Source organism: Portunus trituberculatus, chromosome 47 (assembly GCF_017591435.1).
Source record: "Portunus trituberculatus isolate SZX2019 chromosome 47, ASM1759143v1, whole genome shotgun sequence".
NCBI classification, from domain to species: domain Eukaryota; kingdom Metazoa; phylum Arthropoda; class Malacostraca; order Decapoda; family Portunidae; genus Portunus; species Portunus trituberculatus.
In genome coordinates this window covers 37,990,508-38,018,158 of record NC_059301.1, presented here as the reverse complement: position 1 = coordinate 38,018,158, position 27,651 = coordinate 37,990,508, and the positions used below count along the sequence as shown (strand labels likewise).

At 37.6% G+C, this 27,651-nt stretch overlaps 1 protein-coding gene across 7 annotated transcripts in view; it reads left to right on the top strand.

Moving 5' to 3' along the window:
• Window positions 1-27,651, top strand: part of LOC123498242 (protein abrupt-like) — a 328,757-nt gene that overhangs the window by 137,480 nt on the left and 163,626 nt on the right. For all 7 annotated transcript variants that reach the window (XM_045245419.1, XM_045245418.1, XM_045245417.1 and 4 more), the window contains one exon: window positions 4,443-4,957. In XM_045245419.1, the coding sequence (XP_045101354.1) occupies window positions 4,443-4,957 (515 nt within the window). The remainder of the gene's footprint in view (window positions 1-4,442; window positions 4,958-27,651) is intronic.

Below are 27,651 nucleotides of genomic sequence, written 5' to 3'. Positions count from 1 at the left end.
TATGTCTAACGCGACAGCAAAAGTTTCACCGAAATCTCTAAAAGAGGATGACCAAGACTCTGTAAGGAAAGCCAGAAGATCACCAGTAGATTGACCTTGATGGAAGTCATAGTGGTGATCAGATAGAAGATTGTGAATTGACAGATGTTTAACCCCTAAAACTTGGGGACGTTTGGAGTTTTCGCTCGCGCTAACTCAGCAGGTTTGGGGAGAAACTCACAAAATAGCCTGTATTCACATACTGATTGATTACACTTGGAAATTCAATAAACAAGTAAGTACAAATGGTGTTCTGCCCACAAGCAACTCTTCGTCTTTGCAGTGCAAAGAACCAAAAGTCTCTAGATGCTATGGTTACCAAAATATCACAAGTTGAATGAGGTGGTATCATCGGTGTACGTGGCCTTGCATCCGATCGGGTCCAGCGGCCTTGGATAGAGCGATAGAAAACAGGCCCGTTGTATCTCTCTCTCTCTCTCTCTCTCTCTCTCTCTCTCTCTCTCTCTCTCTCTCTCTCTCTCTCTCTCTCTCTCTCTCTCTCTCTCTCTCTCTCTTATATCCGTATCAGAGCCCAGAACATCACTATCGTCGCTCTCTATTATTGTAGAAACTGTTAATTCCAATGCCCTTCTGATACCATTCTCTTTCAAAAGTTGTTTCCCCGTAACATGGTGAGAGACCCGAGGTATAGAAGTAAAGCGCATGGAAGAGCTGGCGGAATCGGACACCGTGAAATCACTGTCCATCGTGGGGAGTTGGTGACACAGTGATGTATAGCATATGTTTACTCCTGATAAGTGTTGCCAGCTCACAAGCAAAGAAAACGGGAATGAAATAGCCAAAATATAGCCCAAAAATGCCTAAACGTCTATCGACGTGTCCCTATTTTTGTGTGATGAAAATCTATCGACGTGTCCCAAGTTTTGCGTGTTAAGAATCTTCCTATTGAAGATAGATTCAAAAACTTCAGACAAGCAAGAGATTAAAGCTATAGGACGTTAGTCCAAGGGATTAGAATGGTCACCCTATTTAGGAACAAGCTGAATGTAGGAAAAGGAAGAAAAGGAAACTAGAGATGAACTGAGAGCTGCACGACGGCAACTTTTGGAGTCGGGGATGGTTGCCATCAGCCTAAACTATCGACATGATATATGTATATTTCATCTTTGTAAATTGCTGAAATATTATTTAATATTCCAATACGAAAAATATAGGCATAATCTTTCTTGTTTGAATGATAAGGTTTTGTTTAATATCCTTTTATTTTTCTATTGGGATAGCATACAGAGAACTGGAATGGATATGAAACCATCCTAACTTTGCTCTGCTAATCTCGGAAAAATTCCAGCTATCTGGAGTGGATGTTCCTAGTTCCATGTATCATATAGGCCAGTGTGATACCCCATTAATGGAGGGCTGTGGCTCACTAACACTTGCACTCTCACCAGATTCCTTTTTTCATCACTAGTAAGCCTCTTTGGTGCCATCATAAATTTCTAGAATAAAAACTACTGACAGAATGCAGAAGAATGTTGTTTTTCTAAAGACTGGCAGGACTAGGGATGCGCACCAGCATCTGGTATCACTGGTATTACCAGTAATGCGGTATCAGAACAGTAAATGTTCTTAGCTCTCAACTATGTATGGCATGCTTTTGTTAGTACAGTATTTCACTCCCTTGTGTATAGTGAGAATGAGTGAATGCTAAGTGGGTATGGTGAAAGAGACAGCATCATTAACTCCCTCTTTCTCTAAATGTGTACAATGCACACTGGCTCTTCCTTGCAAGTACGATTTAGGTACAGACAAGGTTAGTGCATTCCAACATTGTTGGAACCGCCAGCTGATTGTGACGTCACGCACAGTGCGGGTCGCTTGTGTTTTGGTGGTGCGGTGTCCACGGGGGGTTAGATTTTGGTTAGTTAGTTCTATACTTTATGGGCTCATACTATGCAATTTTATTAGTATGGGAAGAGCGAAAGCTTGTGCTGTTCGTGGTTGTGTACCTGCCAAGAATAACAAGTTAAAATACTACACATTCCCCACAAATAATATTTTGGCAAGGAAATGGGTTGAGAAATGTTCTTGTCGCAATAACATTAATGTGAAATATGCCGCGATTTGTCAGAACCACTTAAGTTCAGCACAGATTCGCAAAAATCTAAAGTATGAACTTTTAAATTTACCGGTTCCATTGAACTGGAGCCATAGGCTACCGGGTAATGAAACGGCGATCCACGATTTTAAATTGCGCAGCGGTCAGTCTTTATATTCATGACGTCACGCCCAGTACCCTTTTCTAAACCCTTAAAGCTAACCCCATGAGTTTAAGACACAAGTGCGCTAACCTTGTCTATATCTAAATCATGCTTGCAAGGCTGTTAGGGGAAGCTTCCTTACACCACCATAAAGAAAACTTTCTCATAATTTTTTTTAATGAATATTTTTCCACAACCCTCTCTGCCTACAGTGATCCTCACTGAACAACTGAGTGTGAGGGAGGAGATATGAATGGTTTTTTAAGGGGGTGTCGCCAGTTTGCTCATGTAAGAATGCAATCTACTGGTTTGGTTAGCTTATGGATAAATCCCTTATATAATGAAATATAATTATTCAAGTTGTGCCTGAGTAAATTATGCAAATTGCTTTTAGAGCAATGAATATTTATGCAAATTTTATGTACTACTTTTGCTTCTCTACTTTGTTGAGTCATTTTGTTTGAGTGTTTTCTCTGTTTTTTGAAGGAGTAACTATTTCAGAACAATTTCTAGAGAATATTTTTTTCGTAAGTACTCTCCATCTTAGTGTAAATATTATTCACTTACAAGTTCTCTGACAATTCAGTGATTTAGAGAGAAAAAATAGTAGAAAATGTTGGAAACTAAATATGTATAATTATTTCAATCTCTAGAAAAAAATAGAAACTAATTTCTTTACAACAAAACAAAGATCACTCGTTTTGGTTAAAAACTAATAAAGCTATAGGCTTCTAAATGAAAAAAAAAAAGAAGTTTTTCAGGAGAGGCCTTTAAAGTTTAAAGATCCCAGAGCCATCCTTTGAACATGCGTTCTTTGGTAATCTTGGTCTAAATACATTCTCCTTCCTTTTCACACCTACTGCATATTTACTGTCATGCTGCTGGATGTGAGAGTTAAGTGATACTGCTTGTGTGAATCCAAGGATGTCACCTATGTAGCTAGCCTATGTAGTGAAGATTCTCATAATGTTACAGCTTCCAAGAGAGTAGATTTGTTTGTTAGCATTTTTGTACTTGTACCAAATGCTTTATTATTGAATGGAGAACAAGGTGGCAATCCAAAAGGCCATTTTAGGGAAGTCCAGGGACCGTAGGTAGGTTGAAAGTGTACGTATGTCACTAATGAGCGATACACACAACCTTTCCCTAGTGAGTTCCACAGACCATTGACAGGCAGATAACAAACTTTTTACTGGCTCAGGCCACTTAGTTAGGCTGCTAAATGCTACCAGAAAATAATTATTCATTTCCAATATAAAAAAAACACATAGATTCTAATTCATTGACTGATAAAAAAAAGCATCATTTGTGTCACCTGGTTCCCAATGATCATAATATTTGTATCTATTTTCCTAATATAAACCAATTTTGAAAAAAAATTCAACATGAAACTTTGAAAGTGTTGCCAACACCATTTACATATTATTCATATTTTAGAAAGAGTAAAATATTTTTCCCTAAATTTTCAGAAAAATATATTAAATCTATGGCAACACCCCTTTAAATGGTATTTGAATATGGTGACAAGTTAAGTGTGCTCTATAAAGAACTTAACTTGGAATGCCATTAAAATTTTTTTTTCAACTTAAACTGAAACCTAATGAAATATTTACTATTTTTGTTAGATTATTATTTGCTTACTTTTCATTTAATATTGTAGGCAAATACTTGCTGAACAAATATGTTATTTTTTCTGGAATGTTTTTAGTATATTCCTGAAGAGAGGATCAACAATATATCTGTATAACAAAATTTACACTATCATTTCAATCTCGTACACTCTACTTTTTTTAGATAATGGTGATTAAATATATTCAACTTAGCTATTCGTTAGATCATATAACAATAAATGTATGCCATATATATTTGCTTTCTTTAGGAAATTCTTGATACTTGAAAATGTGAAAATAGGAGGTGTGATTGGCTGATTGCATCAAATTTCAGTTTTTTGTACTATGAATGAAAACAATAATAGATTTTTTATGTCAAACATGCAAATTATTGCATTCAGATTTGTGAAAAATATTTATATGGCTATCCATAGTAAAGAGAAGATGCATTCAATTATATTTTCTGAATTTTGCAGTTGTTAAACTTTTTACTCATAGTGCAGATTGGCATGTATTTTCTTTAATTACTGAATAACAGTAATTGTGTAATATACATAAATCTTGTATTTTACAGGCACTAAGCGAAGTCAGGACCATTCTTCTTTTGAAAGCCCATCACCAAAAAAGAAGCGAAAAAAGAAAAGTACATCCTCGGGAATGCCTGGACTACCATCTACCAAAGCATCTGATTCCCTTACTGTTGCTAACTCTCCATCATCATCACCTTGGAATTCTGTAAATGAGGCTCCTCCATTGAGCTCATGCCAGTTTTCTGTTCCTTCCTCTCTTCCAATTCCTGTAATTTCCTCATCTTTACCACTACTTCATACTACATCAGTTAGCCAGTCTACCCCTTTGTCCATTTCAACAAAGGTAACTGCATTGGCATCAGATGCAGAGAGGACCAATCCAAAAACTGGGTGGTTACAGATTGTGTCATCAATGCGTCAAGGACAAGAGATGGCTCAGGCACCGTGTGAGAATATGTCAAGTCAAGCAGCAAGTCCCACAAAAAATTCTGCACGTCCAAGGAAGACAAGATCACCTAAACCATCTGCAGTAGATGCCTTCCCAAGCCAGTTTCTTCAGGTATTTAAATTACACACACACACACACACACACGCACACGCACACGCACACGCATGCACGCACGCACGCACGCACGCACGTGCACACACACACACACACACACACACACACACACACACACACACACACACACACACACACACACACACACACACACACTAAACTGATGAATTGGGCTGTTGATAATCTAATGACAATGGATTGACTGTGAAACTAGAATAAGTGGGAAGGATAAACCATCCAGATTGGACTTGTTGTTCACCAGTGACGAACAGATCATAGAGAAAATTCATTATGAATGCCCATTAGGAAAAGCGTTCTCATACTAGTTGAAATAAGTTTGAGTACAGAAATATTAAAGATAGATGAGGGGTACAAAATAGAAAGATATAGATATAATAAAGCAAATTTTGAAGAAATAAGGAGATACTTTGAGGCTGTGAGCTAGAAATGTTTTGAAGATGAAAAGGATTTGCAGGAGAAATGGAACAAGTTTATCAAGATATATAATACTGCAGTGGAGAAGTATGTACCGAAGGGAAGAGTAAACTGTAAAAAAGGGAAGGAGTGGTACAATGCTATATGTGAAAGGGCTAGACAATGCAAGACAAATGCATGGAATAGATGGAGGAAAATGCGAACGCAAAGTAGACGGAACGATTATGTTGATGCTAGAAATGAATGTTTGAGAATTATGAGGGTTGAAAAACAGAACTATGAGAAGGATAAAATGGACAAATGTGAAAGTAACCTAAAACTGTTTTATAGACATATAAATGGAAAAATGAAGAAACGAGAGGGTATAGCGGGCCGGAGGGTTGATGGAAAACTATATGAAGAAGTACAAGAAATGGCTGAGGTGATGAATGAGAGGTTTCAAACAGTCTTTACTGAAGAAAGAGATTTTGACTTAGCAGATAATGAATTGGATGGATACAAACTAATTGGAGTAGAGGTAAATCAGGAGGATGTTATGAGACTGATGGAGAATCTAGATGTAAATAAGGCACCTGGTCCAGATGGAATTTCAAATTAGATACTGAAAGAATGTAGGGAACAGTTGGCAGAGAAGATTCATAGTCTGGTGAAGACATCGTTGTTGCAAGGGAAAGTACCGAAGGACTGGAAAAGAGCAAACATTGTACCTATATATAAAGGTGGTAGTAGGGAAGACCCTTTAAATTATAGACTAGTATCACTGATGAGCGTAGTGGGGAAGCTGTATGAGAAAATTATTAAAGACGTCTGGATGGAACACCTAGAAAGCAGCAATATGCTGACAAACTGTCAGTTTGGTTTCAGAAGAGGAAGGTCATGCTCCTCAAATTTGTTGTCGTTTTATTCAAAAGTAATAGATGCTGTACAGGAAAGAGATGGTTGGGTAGACAGTGTCTACCTAGATTTAAAAAAAAAGCTTTTGACAAGGTACCACACAAGAGGTTACTGTGGAAGATTAAGAACAATGGAGGAGTTGGAGGACAATTATTGGAATGGATGAAGGATTACCTTAGTGAGAGGGAAATGAGAACAGTGATAAGAAACAGTAGTTCTTCCTGGCTAAAAATCACTAGTGGAGTACCTCGAGGATCGGTGCTGGGACCAGTCATGTTCGGCATCTATGTGAATGACCTGCCTGAAGGAATTGAGAGTCATATCAATTTATTTGCGGATGATGCTAAGATAATGAGGAGGGTGAAAAATGTAAATGACTGTATGAAACTGCAAGAGGACCTTGATAAAATTGGTGGATGGAGTAGAACTTGGCAAATGGAATTCAATCTGAATAAGTGTAAAGTCATGGAATTTGGAAAAAGTAAATGTAGAGTACATGGCAATTACAAAATGGAAAATTTTGGTTTGGAAAGGTCTAAAGAGGAAGTGGATTTAGGGGTGGCAGTTACAGAAAGCTTAGTCCCAGACAGGCATATAAATAAAATCACGGGAGAAGTAACAAATCTGCTAAGGAGAATTAAAATGGCCTTCTCATATTTGGATGCTGATATGATGAAAAAGTTAATTAGTTCTATGATAAGACCAAGACTGGAGTATGCGGCAATCATGTGGTCCCCTCACACAAAGAAGAATATTAGAAAATTGGAGAGGGTGCAAAGGGCAGCCACAAAGTTAGTACCAGAACTGAAGGATTTGACTTATGAGGAGCAGTTGAGAAAACTGAAAATTCCAACACTTGAAAATAGGAGAGAAAGGGGAGACTTGATAGGTATTTATAGAATGGTGAATAACCTGGATAAAGTGGATGGAGATTTTTTAAGCCTGGAAACAAGGGCTACCAGGGGACATGGGAAGAAATTGAAGAAGGTGCAGTGTATAAGAGACATTAAGAAGTACAGTTTCCCTCATAGAGCTGTGGACACCTGGAACCTGGACGGTAGTTAAAGAGATGAAGTCCAAGTGGAGAGCAGTAGAAAGTAAAGTGTCGCAGGGGTCAGTATTAGCACCAATACTTTTCCTCATATAAACGACATGCCAGAAGGAGTGAACAGCTACACAAATCTGTTTGCGGATAACACGAAACTGTGCAGAGTTATAAAGCAAAAAGAGGATTGTGAAATACTACAGGAAGATCTAAATAAGATCTGGGAATGGAGTAAAAAATGGGAAATGGAATTCGATGTGGACAAAAGCCATGTCATGGAAATGGGAAAGAGTGAAAGATGACCTGTGTGAATCTATAAGATGGGAGATGGAATAAAACTGGAGAAAGTTAAAAAGGAAATGGACTTAGGAGTGACAATGGAAGAAAACACTCAACCGGTAAGCCATATTGATAGAATTTTCAGAGAGACATATAATTTGCGAAGGAATATTAGAGTAGCATTTCACTACATGGACAAAGAAATGATGAAGAAATTGATAAGTACTATAATAAGACCCAGATTGGAATATGCAGTAGTGTGGACACCTCATAAAAAGAAACACATACGGAAGTTGGAGAGACTACAAAAAATGGCTACAAGAATGGTTCCAGAATTTGAAGGGATGACATATGTGGAGAGACTAAAGGCTATGGATCTACCAACCCTGGAACAGAGAAGGGAGAGAGGGGATCTGATACAAGTTTATAAATTGATCAATGGAATGGACCAAGTGGATAATGAGAAACTGATCCTGAGAGAAGAATATGACATTCGAAGCACAAGATCATATAGTAAAAAGCTGAGAAAGGGAAGATGTCTGAGAGATGTTAAAAAATATAGTTTCCCACAAAGATGTGTTGAGGCATGGAACAGTTTGAGTGTAGAAGTGGTGTCAGCAACAAGTGTGCATAGTTTTAAAGAAAAATTGGATAAGTGTAGATATGGAGACGGGGCCACATGAGCATAAAGCCCAGGCCCTGTAAAACTACAACTAGGTAAATATAACTAGGTAAATACACACACAAAGTAGTCCTTCATGAGGGACTTGATAAAGTCCCTCATGGAAGACTACTTTATAACTTGAGAACATAAGAGGACTGCAAGGAACTTTGTTAGACTGGATAAAGGATTATTTGAAGGACAGGGAGATGAGAACTGTGATCAGAGATACATGCTCATCTTGGGGTAAAGTAACAAATGGAGTGCCACAAGCGTCAGTGTTAGCTCCCATTATGTTCCAGATTTATGTAAATTACATTCACTATGGGGTAAACAGTTATATTAATTTGTTTGCTGATGATGCAAAACTGCTAAGAGTAATCAAAACCCTGGAGGACTGTTTGGTGTTACAGGAAGATATAAAACAACATCTACAAGTGGAGTAAGAAGTGAAAACTGGGGTTCAATGCCAAGAAATGTCATATAATGGAACTAGGAAAGAGTAAGAGAAGACCAGTATGGAACTATCTGATGCGAGAGGAATAAATAATGAAGACTAAAGAGGGAAAGGTCTGGGAGTTATTATACAGGAAAATCTGAACCCCAAAAAACACATAAGTAAGATATTTGGAGTAGCATATAAAATGTCCATCAATTGAAATAATTCATGGACAAAGATATGATGAAATAAATTATCACAAACATGATACGTCCAAAGCTGGAATATTTAGCAGTTTAGCTCAGAAAAAGATACAAGAGGATTAGAATGGATTGAGAAGATTGCTACAAAGATGGTGCCAGAACTAAAGGACCTAACTTATGAAGAAAAGCTGAAGCAAATGGGACTGCCAACCTTATGAGATAGAAAAGAATGAGGAGACCTAATAACAATGTACGAGATAGTCAATGGCATTGAAAAGATAGACAAGGAAGACCTGGTGCTGGTCACCTACTAAAGAATCTAAATGACGAGGATAGACAGAACTTAGAAGAGGAGGTAGAAGAAATCCACAGAATGGGACCATATCAAGAAGGAATGTTGAGACCAATTAAGACACTACTAAAATCACAAGCAGCAACAGAAGAAATACTTTATAGAATGACAAAACTCATAGAAACAGAAGGTTGCAAGGATATATATTTAAAGAAAAATAGAAATGAGGAAGAAAGGAAGAGATACAACAAACTGGTGGCAGAAGCAAAGGAAGAAAATAATGAAAGGTCAGAGGAGAAGAAGGCATTTTTTCGGAGAATTCTAGGAGACAGGATAAGAAAATGGTATATAAAAGAGAAGGAAGAGAAAAAAATGGAGCAAGTTTAACTAAAGGCAATAAGAGCAAGAGATTAAAAATGATGTATACAAACAGATGGGGTTTTATCAAGTAAATTAGAATTAGGAGATTACATAAAGAAAGAAGAACCGGATATTGTATGCCTGGCTGAAACAAAATTAAATGAGGCAATAAAAATACACATGGATAATGGGTATAATATATGGAGGAGAGACAGAGTGAGTAAAGGAGGAGGAGGAGTCATGATGATGTTAAGGAAAGAGATGGTGGTAAACCAAGTGGAGTGTGGGGAAGGAAGAGCAGAAGTACTGTATATTAAGATGCATATTAATAAAAAAGAGTTAACAATCATTGGAACATATGTGCCACCAAAAACAAATTCATGGAGCAATCAAGAATGTAAAGACATGATAGATGACACAATAAGGAGTCTAATGAGAGTCATTAAAGGAAGGAGAAAAGTGATATTAGTAGATTTCAACTGTAAGGAGGTTTACTGGGAAAATTATGAAAGTGGTATGGGAGAAGAAGCCTGGGGAGAAAGATTCCTGAATCTAATGATAGATGGACCTAATGATGGACCAAAGAGTAAAGGAAAACACAAGATTCAGAGGAAATGACGAGCTGGCGAGATTGGACCTGGTTTTTACAAGGGGTATACAAATGAACGATGATATAAGATATAAGTGCCCATTGGGAAATAGTGACCATGTAATATTAGAAATGGATATAGAAGAGGGAAAGGAAGATGGAGACAAATCATACAAAGGAGACCAATTAAACTACAGAAAGGCTGATATTGAGAACCTCAAGAACTATTTTAAGAACGTTAACTGGAAGGAGATGGAAAACTCAGAGAGGTTTTAGAGAAATATAACTTATTTTTGGAAATATACAAAACAGGAGTCAGGGAATATGTCCTGAAATATAGACATAAAGAAGAAGGAAAGAAAGATTGGTTTAATGTAAGGTGTGCTAGGGCAAAGGAGAAAAAAGATGGAACATGGTAAAGGTGGAGGAGAAATAGAAATCCAGAAAATAAGGAAAACTTCAAAGCAGTGAAAATGAATATGCTAGGGTGAGGAAGGAAGAGGAAAGGAACTATGAAAAGGACATTGTCGAAAAAATGTAAGGGGCAACCAAAATTGTTCTACATATTCATAAGTGAAAAAATAAGGCAAAAAGAAACAATAGAAAAATTAAAAGGAGAGAATGGGATTGTGGAAGACCCAAAAAGTATGGCAGAACTGTTAAATTGTAAATTTCAGGAGGTCTTTACTAAGGAATCCAAATTTGAAAGACCACAGGGTAATAGAGAGAGCGTCTATATGAAAGAGATTAAAACCAAGCTTGAAATAAAAGAGTTGATGACGGAATTAGATGAAGAGAAGGCAATGGGACCGGATGATGTCTCAGGCAGAATATTAAAAGAATGTAGGGAAGAACTAGCTGGTCCTATATACAACATCATAAAATGCACAATAGAAAATGGAACAGTACCAGTAGAATGGAAAAGAGCTGAGGTGGTTCACATATATAAGAAAGGAAGGAAGGAAGAATCTTTAAATTACAGACCAGTATCACTAACTAGTGTAATATGCAAGATGTGTGAAAGAGTAATAAAGAAGCAATGGATCGAGTTCCTTAAAGACAACAAATTATCAAATAGCCAATTTGGTTTTAGAAAAGGTCAGTCTTGTGTAACAAATTTACTGAGTTTCTACTCTAAAATAGTTGATAGAGTACAAGAGAGAGAGGGATGGATTGACTGTATTTATTTGGATTTAAAAAAGGCATTTGATAAAGTGCCACATGCAAGATTACTGTGGAAGTTAGAGGAGAAGAGTGGCTTAAAAGGAAACACATTGAGATGGATGGAAAATTATTTGAGGGTGAGAGAATATGAAGTCCAAGTGGAGAGCAGTAGATAGCGGAGTACCACAGGGGTCAGTATTGGCGCCATTACTTTTCTCATATATATATAAACGACATGCCAGAGGGAGTGAACAGCTACATAAATTTGTTTGTGGACGATGCAAAACTGTGCAGAGTTATAAAACAAAAAATGGATTGTGAAATACTGGAGGAAGACCTAAATAAGATCTGGAAATGAAGTAAAAAGTGGGAGATGGAATTCAATGTGGACAAAAAACATGTCATGGAAATGGGAAAGAGTGAAAGATGACCAGTGGGAATCTATACGATGGGAGATGGAGTAGAACTAGAGAAAATAAAAAAGGAAAAGGACTTGGGAGTGACGTTGAAAGAAAACAATCAACCGGTAAGTCATATTCATAGAATTTTCAGAGAGACATATAATTTGCTAAGGAATATTGGATTAGCATTTCACTACATGGACAAAGAAATTGATAAGTACTATAATAAGACCCAGATTTGAATATGCAGGAGTTGTGTGGACCCCCCATAAAAAGAAACACATAAGTAAGTTGGAGAGACTACCAAAAATGGCTACAAGATTGGTTCCAGAATTTGAAGGGATGACATATGAGGAGAGACTAAAGGCTATGGATCTACCAACCCTGGAACAGAGAAGGGAGAGAGGAGATCTGATACAAGTTTATAAATTGATTAACAGAATGGATCAAGTGGATAATGAGAAACTGATCCTGAGAGAAGAATATGACATTTGAAGCACAAGATCACATAGTAAAAAACTGAGAAAGGGAAGATGTCTGAGAGATATTAGAAAATATAGTTTCTTGCAAAGATGTGTTGAGACTTGGAACAGTCTGAGTGAAGAAGTGTTGTCAGCAAAGAGTGTGCGTAGTTTTAAAGAAAAATTGGGTAAGTGTAGATATGGAGATGGGGCCACACACATAAAGCCCAGGCCCTGTAAAACTACAACTACACACACACACACACACACACACACACACACACACACACACACACACACACACACACACACACACACACACACACACACACACACACACACACACACACACACACACACACACACACACACACACACACACACACACACACACACACACACACACACACACACACACACACACACACACACACACACACACACACACACACACACACACACACACACACACACACACACACACACACACACACACACACACACACACACACACACACACACACACACACACACACACGGGAGATGGAGAACTGGAGAAAGTAAAAAGGAAAAGGACTTAGGAGGACGATGGAAGAAAACAATCAACCAGTAAGCCATATTGATAGAATTTTTAGAGAAACATAATTTGCTAAGAAATATTGGAGTAGCATTTCACTACATGGACAAAGAAATGATGAAGAAATTGATAAATACTATAATAAGACCCAGATTGGAATATGCAGGAGTAGTGTGGACCCCTCATAAAAAGAAACACAAAAGAAAATTGGAGAGGCTACAAAAAATGGCTACAAGAATGGTCCCAGAACTTGAAGGGATGACATATGAGGAGAGACTAAAGGCTATGGATCTACCAACCTTGGAACAAAGAAGGGAGAGAGGAGACCTGATACAAGTCTATAAATTGATCAACGGAATGGACCAAGTGGATAATGAGAAACTGATCCTGAGAGAAGAATATGTATGACACCCGAAGCACAAGATCGCATAGTAAAAAGCTGAGAAAGGGAAGATGTCTGAGAGATATAAAAAAATATAGTTTCCCGCAGAGAAGTATTGAGACGTGGAACAGTTTAGATGAAGAAGTAGTGTCTGCAACGAGTGTGCACACTTTTAAAGTAAGATTGGATAAGTGTAGATATGGAGACGGGGCCACAGGAGCATAAAGCCCAGGCCCTGTAAAACTACAACTAGGTAATTAGGTAACTAGAGTCATTAAACAAAAAGAGGATTGTGAAATACTACAGGAAGACTTAAACAAGATCTGGAAATGGAGCAAAAAATGGGAGATGGAATTCAATGTGGACAAAAGCCATGTCATGGAAATGGGAAAGAGTGAAAGACGACCAGTGGGAATCTATAAGATGGGAGATGGAGTAGAACTAGAAAAAGTAAAAAAGGAAAAGGACTTGGGAGTGACAATGGAAGAAAATAATCAACCGGTTAGCCATATTGATAGAATTTTCAGAGAGACGATAATTTGCTAAGGAATATTGGAGTAGCATTTCACTATATGGACAAGGAAATGATGAAGAAATTGATAAGTACTAAAATAAGACCTAGATTGGAATATGCAGGAGTTGTGTGACTCCCAAAAAGAAACACATAAGAAAATTAGAGACTACAAAAATGGCTACAAGAATGGTTCCAGAATTTAAAGGGATGGCATATGAGGAGAGACTAAAGGCAATGGATCTACCAACCTTGGAGCAGAGAAGAGAGAGAGGATCTGATACAAGTTTATAAATTGATTAACGGAATGGATGAAGTGGATAATGAGAAACTGATCCTGAGAGAAGAATATGACTTTAGAAGCACAAGATCGCATAGTAAGAAACTAAGGAAGGACGATGTCTGAGAGATGTTAAAAATTTAGTTTCCATAAACATGTGTTGAGACTTGGAACAGTTTGAGTGAGGGAGTGGTATCAGCAAAGAGTGTACATAGTTTTAAAGAAAAATTGGATAAGTGTAGATATGGAGACGGGACCACACGAGCATAAAGCCCAGGCCCTGTAAAACTACAACTAGGTAAATACAACTAGGTAAATACACACACACACACACACACACACACACACACACACACACACACACACACACACACACACACACACACACACACACACACACACACACACACACACACACACACACACACACACACACACACACACACACACTTTTAAAGCAGGGAAATGACTATAATAGTCGGCAATACAAAGATATTAGAAATGAGTATAATAGAGTAAGGAGAGAGGAAAAAAGAAAGTTTGAGGATATAGTGGATAAAAGCAAGGATGAACCAAAACTTTTCTACAAGTTTGTAAACAACAAAACAAAGAATAAGGAAACAATTGAAAAAATAATTAAAAAAGGAAAGACATACCAAACAGAGAAAGAAACGTGTAAAATAATGAATGAAAGCTTCAAAACGGTATTCACTGAAGAAGATGACTTCACAAAACCTAATAGGACATTGAATTGCCTAGGATTACAGGAAATTGCAGTTCATAAAGAGAATATTGGAAGATTACTGGAAAAGTTGGAAGGCAGGAAAGCAATGGGGCCAGATGGTGTATCAAGCTGGGTGTTAAAAGAATGTAAAGAGCAATTACTGGAGCCAAAAAAGGCATATCATAAAGTCCCTCACGGAAGACTTCTTTGGAAACTAGAGAACATAGGAGGACTGCTTGGAACCTTGCTCGAATGGACAAGAGATTATTTGAAGGATAGAGAAATGTGAACTGTGATCAGAGATACATACTCGTCTTGGAGTAAAGTAACTAGCGGGGTGTCACAAGTGTCAGTGTTAGCCCCCATTATGTTTCAAGTTTATGTAAACGACATTCACATTTGAGTAAACTGCTATATAAATTTATTCGGTGATGATGCAAAGTTGCTAAAAGTTATCAAAACCAGAGAGGACTGTATACTGCTACAGGAAGATTTAAAGTGGAATTGGAAATTTGAGTTTAATGCCAAGAAATTTCACATATTGGAATTAAGAAAGAGTAAGAGAAGACCAGTATGGAACTATCTGATGGGAGAGGAGCAAATAACAAAGACTAAAGAGGAACAAGATCTTGGAGTGATCATAGAAGAAAATCTGAGCTCTGATAAACACATAAATAAGATATTTGGACTATCATATATGATGTTGACTAATATAAGAGTGGTATTTCATTACATGGATAAAGATATGATGAAAAAAATCATCACAAACATGATACGCTCAAGGCTGGAATATGCAGCAGTGGTATGGTCTCTGAGTTCTAAAAAAAGATATAAGAAAACTGGAAAGGATACAGAAGATTGCTACAAAATGGTGCTGGAATTAAAGGACCTCACATATGAACGACTGAAGGAAATGGGAGTGCCAACCTTACAAGATAGAAAAGAACATTGTATAAGATAGTAAATGATATTGAAAAGATAGACAAAGAAGACCTGGTGCTTTTGGCAGAAGAGGATGGAAGGATAAGAGGACATGAAAAGAAGATCAGGATGAGGCAGTGTGTGAAGAATGTTGGAAAATACAGTTTTCCACACAGAACGGTGGAAAAATGGAATGCACTGCATAATGGAATTGTTGCAGCACATATTGTGCATAACTTTTAAGAAAAATTAGATAAATGGAGATATGGAGATGGACACTATGAGCCTTGCTTGAATCCTGTACAATACAATACAACTAGGTAAATACAAACACACATACACACACACACACACACACACAAGTACAAGAGAGAGAGGGATGGGTTGACTGTATTTATTTAGATCTAAAAAAGGCTTTTGATAAAGTGCCACATGAAAGATTACTATGGAAGTTAGAGGAGAAGGGTGGCTTAAAAGGAAGCACATTGAGATGGATGAAAAATTACTTAAGGGGGAGAGAAATAAGGACGATAGTTAAAGATATGAAGTCCAAGTGGAGAACAGTAGACAGCGGAGTGCCACAGGGGTCAGTATTGGCACCAATACTTTTTCGATATATAAATGACATGCCAGAGGAGTGAACAGCTACATAAATCTGTTTGCGGACGATGCGAAATGTGCAGAGTCATTAAACAAAAGAGGATTGTGAAATACTACAGGAAGACTTAAACAAGATCTGGAAATGGAGCAAAAAATGGGAGATGGAATTCAATGTGGACAAAAGCCATGTCATGGAAATGGGAAAAAGTGAAAGACGACCAGTGGGAATCTATAAGATGGGAGATGGAGTAGAACTAGAAAAAGTAAAAAGGAAAAGGACTTGGGAGTGACAATGGAAGAAAATAATCAACCGTTAGCCATATTGATAGAATTTTCAGAGAGACGTATAATTTGCTAAGGAATATTGGAGTAGCATTTCACTATATGGACAAGGAAATGATGAAGAAATTGATAAGTACTAAAATAAGACCTAGATTGGAATATGCAGGAGTTGTGTGGACTCCCCATAAAAAGAAACACATAAGAAAATTAGAGACTACAAAAAATGGCTACAAGAATGGTTCCAGAATTTAAAGGGATGGCATATGAGGAGAGACTAAATAAAGGCAATGGATCTACCAACCTTGGAGCAGAGAAGAGAGAGAGGGGATCTGATACAAGTTTATAAATTGATTAATGGAATGGATGAAGTAGATAATGAGAAACTGATCCTGAGAGAAGAATATGACTTTAGAAGCACAAGATCGCATAGTAAGAAACTAAGGAAGGGACGATGTCTGAGAGATGTTAAAAATTTAGTTTCCATAAAGATGTGTTGAGACTTGGAACAGTTTGAGTGAGGAAGTGGTATCAGCAAAGAGTGTACATAGTTTTAAAGAAAAATTGGATAAGTGTAGATATGGAGACGGGACCACACGAGCATAAAGCCCAGGCCCTGTAAAACTACAACTAGGTAAATACACACACACACACACACACACACACACACACACACACACACACACACACACACACACACACACACACACACACACACACACGGACCGATAGCTCAGTGGTTAGAGCGCTAGCTTCACAAGCCAGATGACCAGGGTTGATTCCCCGGCCGAGTGGAGATATTTGGGTGTGTCTCCTTCCACGTGTAGCCCCTGTTCACCTAGCATGTGAGTAGGTACGGGATGTAAATCGAGGAGTTGTGACCTTGTTGTCCCGGTGTGTGGTGTGTGCCTGGTCTCGGGCCTATCCAAAGATCGGAAACAATGAGCTCTGAGCTCGTTCTGTAGGGTAACGTCTGGCTGTCTTGTCAGAGACTGCAGCAGATCAAACAGTGAATTACACACAGTTGCATATGTTCCATCAAAGACTAATATATGGGGATCAGAAGAGCATAGAGATATGCAATGAGATGTGATAAAGTGCCTAGGTAACATGATAAGAAGAGATAGAAGAATACTCTTAGTTGGAGACTTTAACTGTAAAAAAATACACTGGAGAGAGATGGAAATATTGGATAATGCTTGGCAGTGGAATGTGAAAGTGTTACAGTTGACTATGATTAATACAAATGACTAGTGGGTAGAGGAGTCAACAAGGTACAGAGAGGAAGAAGAACCATCATTGCTTGACCTAGTTTTCACAAAGAAACCAGAGTCCTCTCCAATCATACAATACCATAGTCCAATGGGGAAAAGTGATCATGCGACTTTTAGAGATGCAAATGCAGGAGTAAGATGAGATAAGTTACAGAGAGGACTATAAAGAAGAGAGATTAAATTATGCAAGAGCGGATTTTGAAAAATTAAGGAGTTATTTTGATGATATTGAATGGAGTAATATTATGTGTAGGAAGTCTGTAAAAGAGAAATATGACATTCTTACAGAAATACAATGAAGGAGTAAAAATATTTGTTCCTGTTTATAGAGTTCAGAAAAAAATACATGTTTGGTACAATGCTAGATGCATACAAGCAAAAAAGGCAAAAAATAAAGCAGGGAAATGACTATAATAATCGGCAGTACGAAGTTACTACAGTTGAATATATTAGAGTAAGGAGAGAGGAAGAAAGAAAGTTTAAGGGGACTGTCCGGTGGCCATGGTATCGAAAAATCTGAAAAAAATTGAAAATAAAAAACACCAAGAGCATAAACATATGGCAACATAGTGATGGAGTATTTTGAAATACGCTAAAATACATGGGGTATTTAAACTTTAAAGGGTGAGAGTGGGCTTTCCTACTCTCTGTACCATAAATGATGATAATAAGCACAGAAAAAGCCATGGAAAGTGGTTTCTTTAGTAAGGAAAGGTGGGCGCTGGCAACTTAGTACTATGGGGTACACAGGAACACACCCTCTCCTCTTCCATTTCTGTGTCCATGTGACTGTGATGGGAGGAGGATCTATTGAGTATCTCGCCCGTTATTTCACACCTTGTAAGCCACAATCCAGCGTATTTTACCTGCCTTTTTTGCCTTACAATATCTAAACAAATGGTGCAAGTGGACATCACAAGTTGTAACGAAAGTGCCGCAATATAATTTTATATAAAAGAAATGGAAAAAAAAAAAAAAAAAAAAAAAAAATATATATATATATATATATATATATATATATATATATATATATATATATATATATATATATATATATATATATATATATAAAAAAAAAAAAAAAAAATCCTATGAGGTGAAAAGTTTTGGTATATGACATTTACTTCATATCCATACTGGCAAAATTGAAATATGTCCTTTAGTGACAAAGTTTATAGGAAAAAAATATATTTTTCAAAATTTATTTTTTATTTTTCATATTTAAGGTGATTGAAAAACTACTAAACTAACATCGTGTAATAAACATCTATCAGCGAAAAAAAAATTAATTACCTCTTTATTTTTAAAAAAAGACGGTCCCCTTAAGAAAGATGTAGTGGATAAAAGCAAGGATGAAACCAAACTTTTCTACAAATTTATGAATGGCAAAACATAGAATAAGGAAACAATAGAAAAAATAATTTAAGAAGGGAAGACATACCAAACAGAGAAGGAAATGTGTGAAATAATGAATGAGAGCTTCAAAATGGTATTCACTGCAAAAGATGATTTCACAGAACCTAATAGGACATTGGGATGCGAAGGATTACAGGAGATTGCAGTGCATGAAGAAGATGTTGGAAGATTACTGGATTAGTTGAAATTCAGAAAAGCAATAGGGCCAGATGGTGTATCAGGCTGGGTGTTTAAAGAACGTAAAGAGCAATTACTGGATCCAATTTGGGAAGTAATTACAAGTTCAATAAATGAAGGTAAGTTCCACTATAGTGGAAGAGAGCCAACATAATACCGATATTTAAAGGAAGAAAGGCAACTGAACCACTAAACTACAGACCAGTGTCACTTACAAGTGTCGTAGGGAAGTTATGTGAAAAAATTATCAAAGAAAAATGGGTTAAATTTTTTGAAGAGGAGCAAGTCATATCGAACAGACGATTTGGGTGCAGGACGGGGCGGTCATGTGTATCAAAATTATTTAGCTTCTACTTGAGAGTTATTGCAGGACTTGAAAACAGAGATGGATGGGTAGACACAGTATATCTGGACATTAAAAAGGCTCTTGATAAAGTTCCACATGGAAGACTACTTTGGAAACTAGGGTGCATAGGAGGACTGTGTGGAACCTTGCTCGAATGGACAAGAGATTATTTGAAGGATAGGGAAATGAGAACTGTGATCAGAGATACATACTCATCTTGGGGTAAAGTAACTAGCAGAGTGCCACAAGGGTCAGTGTTAACCCCCATTATGTTTCAAGTTAATGTAAACGACATTCACATTGGGATAAACTGTTATATGAATTTATTCGTTGATGATGCAAAGTTGCTAAGAGTTATCAAATCCAGAGAGGACTGTCTGCTGTTGCAGGAAGATTTAAACAAGATCTATGAATGGAGCAAGAAGTGGAAATTGGAGTTTAATGCCAAGAAATGCCACATAATGGAATTAGGAAAGAGTAAGAGAAGACCAGTATGGAACTATTTGATGGGAGAAGAGCAAATAACAAAGACTAAAGAGGAAAAAGATCTTGGAGTGATCATACAAGTAAATCTGAGCTCTGATAAACACATAAATAAGATATTTGGACTATCATATAAAATGTTGACTAATATAAGAATGGCATTTCATTACATGGATAAAGATATGATGAGAAAAATCATCACAAGCATGATACGCACAAGGCTGGAATATGCAGCAGTGGTATGGTCTCCGAGCTCAAAAAAAGATATAAGAAAATTGGAAAGGATACAGAAGATTGCTACAAAGATGGTGCCGAAATTAAATGACCTCACATATGAAGAACGATTGAAGGAAATATGACTGCCAACCTTACAAGATAGAAGAGAACGTTGGGACCTAATAACAATGTATAAGATAGTAAATGATATTGGAAAGATAGTCATAGAAGACATGGTGCTGTTGACGGAAGAAGAGGACATGAAAAGAAGATCAGGATGAGGCAGTGTGTGAAGGATATTGAAAAATACAGTTTTCCACACAGAACGGTGGAAAAATGGAATGCATTGGATAATGGAATAGTCACAGCACATAGTGTGCATAACTTTAAAGAAAAACTAGATAAAATGGAGATATGAAGACAGGACACTATGAGCTCTGCTCAAACACTGTACAATACAACTAGGTAAATGCACACACACACACACACACACACACACACACACACACACACACACACACACACACACACACACACACACACACACACACACACACACACACACACACACACTCCGCGCTCCATGGAGAGCGGACATGCCTCCTGCTCAGAGTGGCATCTAACTAACACTCCACACGCTAAACAATGTGCTTGGAGTGAGAACCGTCATTGGTACTAAAGAGCGACCAGAGCGAGTGAACGAGTGTACAGAGTGAAAGTAGCCTGGTGGCGTGTACATAAGAGTGATCGGAGGTGTGGGAACCTCCACACTCCAAACGACAGAGCGGGAACCACACAAAGGCCAGCCATAACAGCCGCCAACGCATCCCACCACACACACGTAGCTACCAGGCCTGGCCCCCAGTGCACACCACCACACACCCACATGCTCCCAGGAAGAGTGAAATAAAATGGATAGACCTGTAAGATATAAGTTACCAAATTCAAAATATGCCGATGAGGCCCAGGGAGCAAAACCAAAAGTGGCCATACAAAATATGAGTCCATCTTCAACAGGGGCAACAATGCAAGGTAGATTGGTTATGCTAGAGAAGAAGTTTGAGGAGTTGGTGAAGGAATTAAAAGTTCAGAGGAGTGAGGAGGAGCAGGATAGAGAATTCTGCAAGGCTTTGAAGGAAAGAGTTCAGAGACTGGAGGAAAATGAAAAATGATTGGTGGATGAGAATGCACACTTGAGAGTGGAGGTTGAAAAAATACAAGAGATGGTTGGAGGAGAAAATAGAGAGAGTAGTAAAGGAGAAAGATGACTTTAAGGAAATGATCAGTGAGCAGAATGAAAGGTTTGAAAGGGAGTGGGAACTGAAGAAAACACAATGGACTGAGTCGAAGGAAGCAGAGATGGTTAGATTACAAGAAATAATTAAAGATCAGTTGAAGGAAGACAAAAAAGAAAGGTCCAAAGAACTGTTTAATGTTATGAAGAATAAGGAAACATTGATAAGAGAAATAGCAGAAAAGAAGAGTGTGTTAATATTTGGGATCAAAGAACAAAATATAACACATAAGCCTAAGAGAATTAAGGAAAAATTAAAAACAGTAAGAGATCTGTTCAAAAATCTAAATGATGAAAAAAAAGACCTACAAGAAGAAGTGGAAGAGATCCATAGACTGGGTCCGTATAAGGAGGGAGTAAGGAGACCGATTAAAGTAGTACTGAAGTCACAACAATCTGCGGAGGATATCTTATATAAAACATCAAAATTAAGAGAGGTAGATGGTTGTAAAGAGGTGTACGTCAGAAAAAATAGAAATGAGGAAGAGAGGAGAAGATATAAGGAATTGTTGGAAGAGGCGAGAAGGAAAAATGATGAACGGTCTGAAGAAGAAAAAGAAAATTTTTTTTGGAGAGTTATAGGAGAGAGAGTCAGAAAGTGGTATGTGGAGAGAAGGAATGCGGAGGAACCCTAGAGGAGCAGTGGGTGGACCGTAATGTATACTAATATAGATGGGATACTGTCAAGTAGATTGGAATTGCAAGACTATATGATGGTGGAGAAGCCTGATATATTGTGTTTGACTGAGACAAAATTACATGAAAAAATAAAGGTAAATTTGGATAATAAATATAATATATGGAGAAAGGATAGAGAGGGTAAAGGTGGAGGAGGAGTTATGATTATGACGAAGAAGGAGATAAATGTGGATAAGGTTTGGTATGGGAAGAACAACGCAGAAGTGATAGGCATAAGGTTAAAAAGGGATGGAAAAGAATTAATAATCATGGTGACCTATGTACCTCCTAAAACAAATTCTTGGACATTAAGAAGCGAGAGATGAGATAGTGGCTACTCTGAGGAAGGACGTTAGAGACGAGAGATATGTGGCGAGCTTTGTGTTTTGGATTGGTCCTCAAAACCTACCAGTATACTGCCATCATGCACTGTAGACATTGCTCATGCTGTTGTGTCCTGAACATGAATGCTTCCTGTAATTTATTACATATCTGAACTTTAGCAGTTTCTGGAGCTTGGTGTGGAAACTGATGCCTCAAGAATTACTTATTCTCACCATTTCAGATGTTTTTGGAACTGTTATATTGTGGTAGTGAAAACTTTGTATGACATAAATAAGAATTTTCCAATCGCTTTGTTATAAGGAAAACAAGTACATATTACTGGAAAATATTTGCACATGAAGGCAACATTTGAGAGATATGTGTCTATTTTTAGACAAACATAAACAGCAAAACATGACATGTTGTTTTTCTTTCAATTCAGGGATGATATTATGCATGTGTCCAACTCGGGATCGACTGGTGAGAAAGAGGTGGAATAGACTAGTTACATAAGGCTTTGCTAAGTGATTAGGAAAACATGAAATTATAAGTCAGTTCTGGGAGGAATGACTGCATTTGTTTCACATCATTTAAGACTGGTTTAGCAAAAAAGAAAAAAATCCATGATGTGGCCAGCACTGGTGAAATCACAAAGTCTCAGATCTGCTGAGAGATTTATGGGTTAAGGGAATACGACAATATGATCAAGGATACTTTACAGAGTTTGGAAAGTGTATTAACTGGAAAAAGAAAGGTGATACTAGTAGGAGATTTTAATTGTAAGGAAGTGGATTGGGAAAATCTAGTAAGTGGTGTTGGAGAGGAAGCATGGGGAGAGAGATTCCTTAATCTAATGATGGAAAATATGATGGAACAGAGGGTGAAAGAAAATACTAGATATAGAGGAGATGATGAACCGGCTAGACTGGATTTGGTGTTAACACGAGAAGTGTACCTATGTGGGGATATACAATACAAATGTCCATTGGGGAAGAGTGATCATGTGGTTATAGAAATGCAGATGGCAATAACACAGCAAAGGAAAGATGAGACATACAAGAGTGGTAGATTGAATTATAGAAAGATGGACACAAAGTTTGAAAAATTGTTTCAGAACATTAAATTGGGAGTAGATGTTACAAATCAGAGAAGTGCAAAAAAAAATATGAGATTTTTATGAAATATTATAAAGAAGGAGTTATGAAATTTGTACCAAAGTATAAACCGAGAGAGGAAGGAAGAAAGGATTGGTTTAATGCAACTTGTGTTAAGGCTAAAGAAAAGAGAGATGTGGCTTGGAAAAGATGGAAAAAGAGCAGGAATATTCTAAATAAGGAGAATTATAGAGTGGCAAGAAATGAGTATGTGAGGATAAGGAGGGAGGAAGAAAGAAAATTTGAAAAAGATATTGTAGACAAGAGTAAGGAACATCCAAAATATTTTTACAGGTTCATATATGGTAAACTTAAAAAGAGAGAGTCCATTGAAAGGTTAAAAGGAGAGCAAGGGATAGTAGATGACCCTAAAAATATCGCGGAATTGCTAAATAATAGGTTCCAACAAGTATTTACTAAAGAAACAATGTTTCTAAAGCCTCAGAATGTAGAAAGAAATGTGCACATGGATGACATTAAGATACCTAAAAAGGAGTTATATAAAATGTTGGAGGAACTTAAAGATGATAAAGTGATGGGACCAGATGAAGTTTCAGGCAAATTATTGAAGGAATGTAGAGAAGAATTGATAAATCCATTATATGATATTATAAGGTGCTCATTAGAAACCGGGGAAGTACCGGTAGAGTGGAAAAGAGCTGAAGTGGTGCCCATTTATAAGGAAGGCAGTAAGGAAGAGCCTCTTAACTATAGACCTGTCTTTAACAAGTGTGGTCGGTAAGATTTGTGAGAGGGTGATAAAGAAATGTTGGATACGGTTCCTGGAGGATCACAAGTTATTATCGGATCATCAATTTGGCTTTAAGAAAGGGAGGTCATGTGTAACAAATCTACTGAGCTTTTATTCGAGAGTGGCTGACAAAATACAAGAGAGAGAGGGATGGATGGACTGTGTATATTTGGATTTAAAAAAAGTTTTTGACAAGGTACTGCGCTTGAGACTGCTATGGAAATTAGAGATTTATGGAGGACTGAAGGGAAAAGTGTTAAAGTGGATGGAAAACTACTTGAGATGGAGGGGAGATGAGAACGGTAATAAGGGATGCAAAGTGGGACTGGTTGGTGGTGGAGAGTGGAGTCCCACAAGGTTCAGTGTTGGCACCAATACTTTTCCTTGTCTATATTAATGATATGCCAGAGGGGAGTAAACAGCTATATTAATTTGTTTGCGGATGATGCGAAGTTGTGTAGGTGTGTGAAGAGTGAAGAAGATTGTGAAATTTTACAGGCAGATCTGGATAGGATTTGGGAGTGGAGCAAGAGGTGGGAGATGGAATTTAATCTGAGCAAAAGTCATGTGATGGAGATGGGAAGAGTGGAAGACGGCCAAGAGGGTCATATAAGATGGGTGAAGGAGTAGTGTTGAAAAAGGTGGAAAAGGAAAAGGATTTGGGAGTGATAATACAAGACCATGGGCAGTTTAAGGCTCATATTGACAAGATGTTTGGAGAAACATATAATCTGATTAGAAATATTGGATTAGCCTTTCATTATATGGATAAAGATATGATGAAGAAATTAATTAGTATGGTAATTAGACCAAGATTGGAATATGCTGGGGTGGTTTGGTCCCCTTATAAAAAGAAGCATATAAGGAAGTTGGAGAGATTGCAGAGAATGGCAACAAAAATGGTTCCGGAATTGGCAGAAATGACCTATGAGGAGAGATTAAAAGAAATTAATTTGCTTACCTTGGAACAAAGAAAAGAAAGAGGAGATTTAATACAGGTTTATAAACTGTTGAACGGTCTGGATGAAGTGGATAATGAGCAAATGATGTTGAGAGAGGAAAATTTAAATAGAACTACGAGATCGCATAGTAAAAAGATAGCCAAGGGAATATGCTTGAAGGATGTGAAGAAATATAGTTTCCCACAAAGATGTGTGGAGGTGTGGAATAGTTTGAGTGAGGAGGTGGTGTCAGTGAGGAGTGTGCATAGTTTTAAAGGAAGGTTGGATGTGTGTAGATATGGAGACGGGGCCACACGAGTATGATACCCAGGCCCTGTAAAATTACAACTAGGTGAATACACACACACACACACACACACACACACACACACACACACACACACACACACACACAGATGGAATTATGCCAAGACAGATTTTGGAAACCTAAAGAAATTCTTTCAAGAGACAAATTGGATGAAATTCAAGAGTGCTAAGGGAGCAAATGAAAAGTGGAAGGAATTTATAAAATATACAAAGAAGGTGAGAAAAATTTGTACCAATAAGACAACATAGAGAAGTTGGAAAGCAGGACTGGTTTAACGATAGATGTGAAAAGGCTAGAACAAGAAAAGAGGATGCATGGAAGAGGTGGAGAAGGAAAAGACGGATTAAGCAGTGGAAAGTTACAAAAGAGCAAGAAATGAATATGTGTTGATTAGAAGAGAAGAAAGAAAGAAACAAGAAAAGGATATAATTGATAAATGTAAAGACCAACCAAGGCTTTTTTACAGACATGTGAACAACAACATCAAAAATAGAGAAAGTATTGAAAGTTTAGAAGTAAATGGAGTATGCAGTGAAGATCCCAGGAAATGGCAGAGGCTATGAATGGATGCTTTCGGAAGGTATTCACAAAGGAGACTGCTTTTGACAAACCACTGGTAATGGAACAGAAAGGGATTATGAAGGAGTTTCAAGTAACGGTGGAGGAGATCAAGAACATGATGGGGAGTTTAGAAGTGAGAAAAGCTGTGGGACCTGATGGGGTATCAGGATGGATTTTAAGAGAATGCAGGGAGCAATTGGCAGAAAAAGTTTGTGAAGTAATTGATGCCTCATTAAGGGAAGGTGTAGTGCCCCAAGACTGGAAAAGAGCTAACATAGTCCCAATCTATAAATCAGGTAACAAGAGAGACCCATTGAACTATAGACCAGTGTCACTTACAAGTGTGGTAGCTAAGATGTGTGAGAGGGTGGTGAAGACTAGATGGACAGACTTCTTGGAGAAAATGACATACTTTGTGAGTGTCAATTTGGTTTTAGGAAAGGGCGTTCATGCACGACAAACCTGATATGTTACTATTCGAGGGTGATAGATGTAATACAGGAAAGAGATGGTTGGGCTGATGGAATATATCTGGATTTAAAAAAGGCCTTTGATAAGGTACCACACCAGAGACTGATCTGGAAACTTGAAATGGTAGGAGGAGTGCATGGCAGTTTACTAAAATGGATGGAAGACTTTTGGTAGGAAGAGAAATGAGAACAATAATTAAGGACAGACCATCAGAATGGGGATTGGTGGAGAGTGGAGTTCCACAGGGATCAGTGTTGGCACCAGTAATGTTCGCAGTCTACATAAATGACATGGTGGATGGGGTGTCCAGTTATGTGAGCCTATTTGCAGACGATGCAAAATTGTTAAGAAAAGTGAGATGTGACAAAGATTGCGAACTACTCCAGGAAGACTTGGACAGAATATGGAAATGGAGCTGTACATGGCAAATGGAGTTCAACACGACAAAATGCAAGAAAATAGAGTTTGGCAAGAGTGAAAGAAGAATCAGGAGTATGTACAAGATAGGAAATGAAGACATAAAACCAGTCATGAAGAAAAGACCTTGGGGTGACAATTACCAATGACCTATCGCCAGAGAGACATATAAACAAAATAATTGGAGAAGTATTGAACTTATTGAGGAACATAAGAGTGGCGTTCAGATATTTAGATGAAGAAATGATGAAGAAAATAATTACTGCAATGATAAGACCGAGGCTTGAATATGCAACAATACAGTGGGCTCGAACTTAAAGAAACACATAAGGAAACTAGAGAAAGTACAGAGGGCTGCAACAA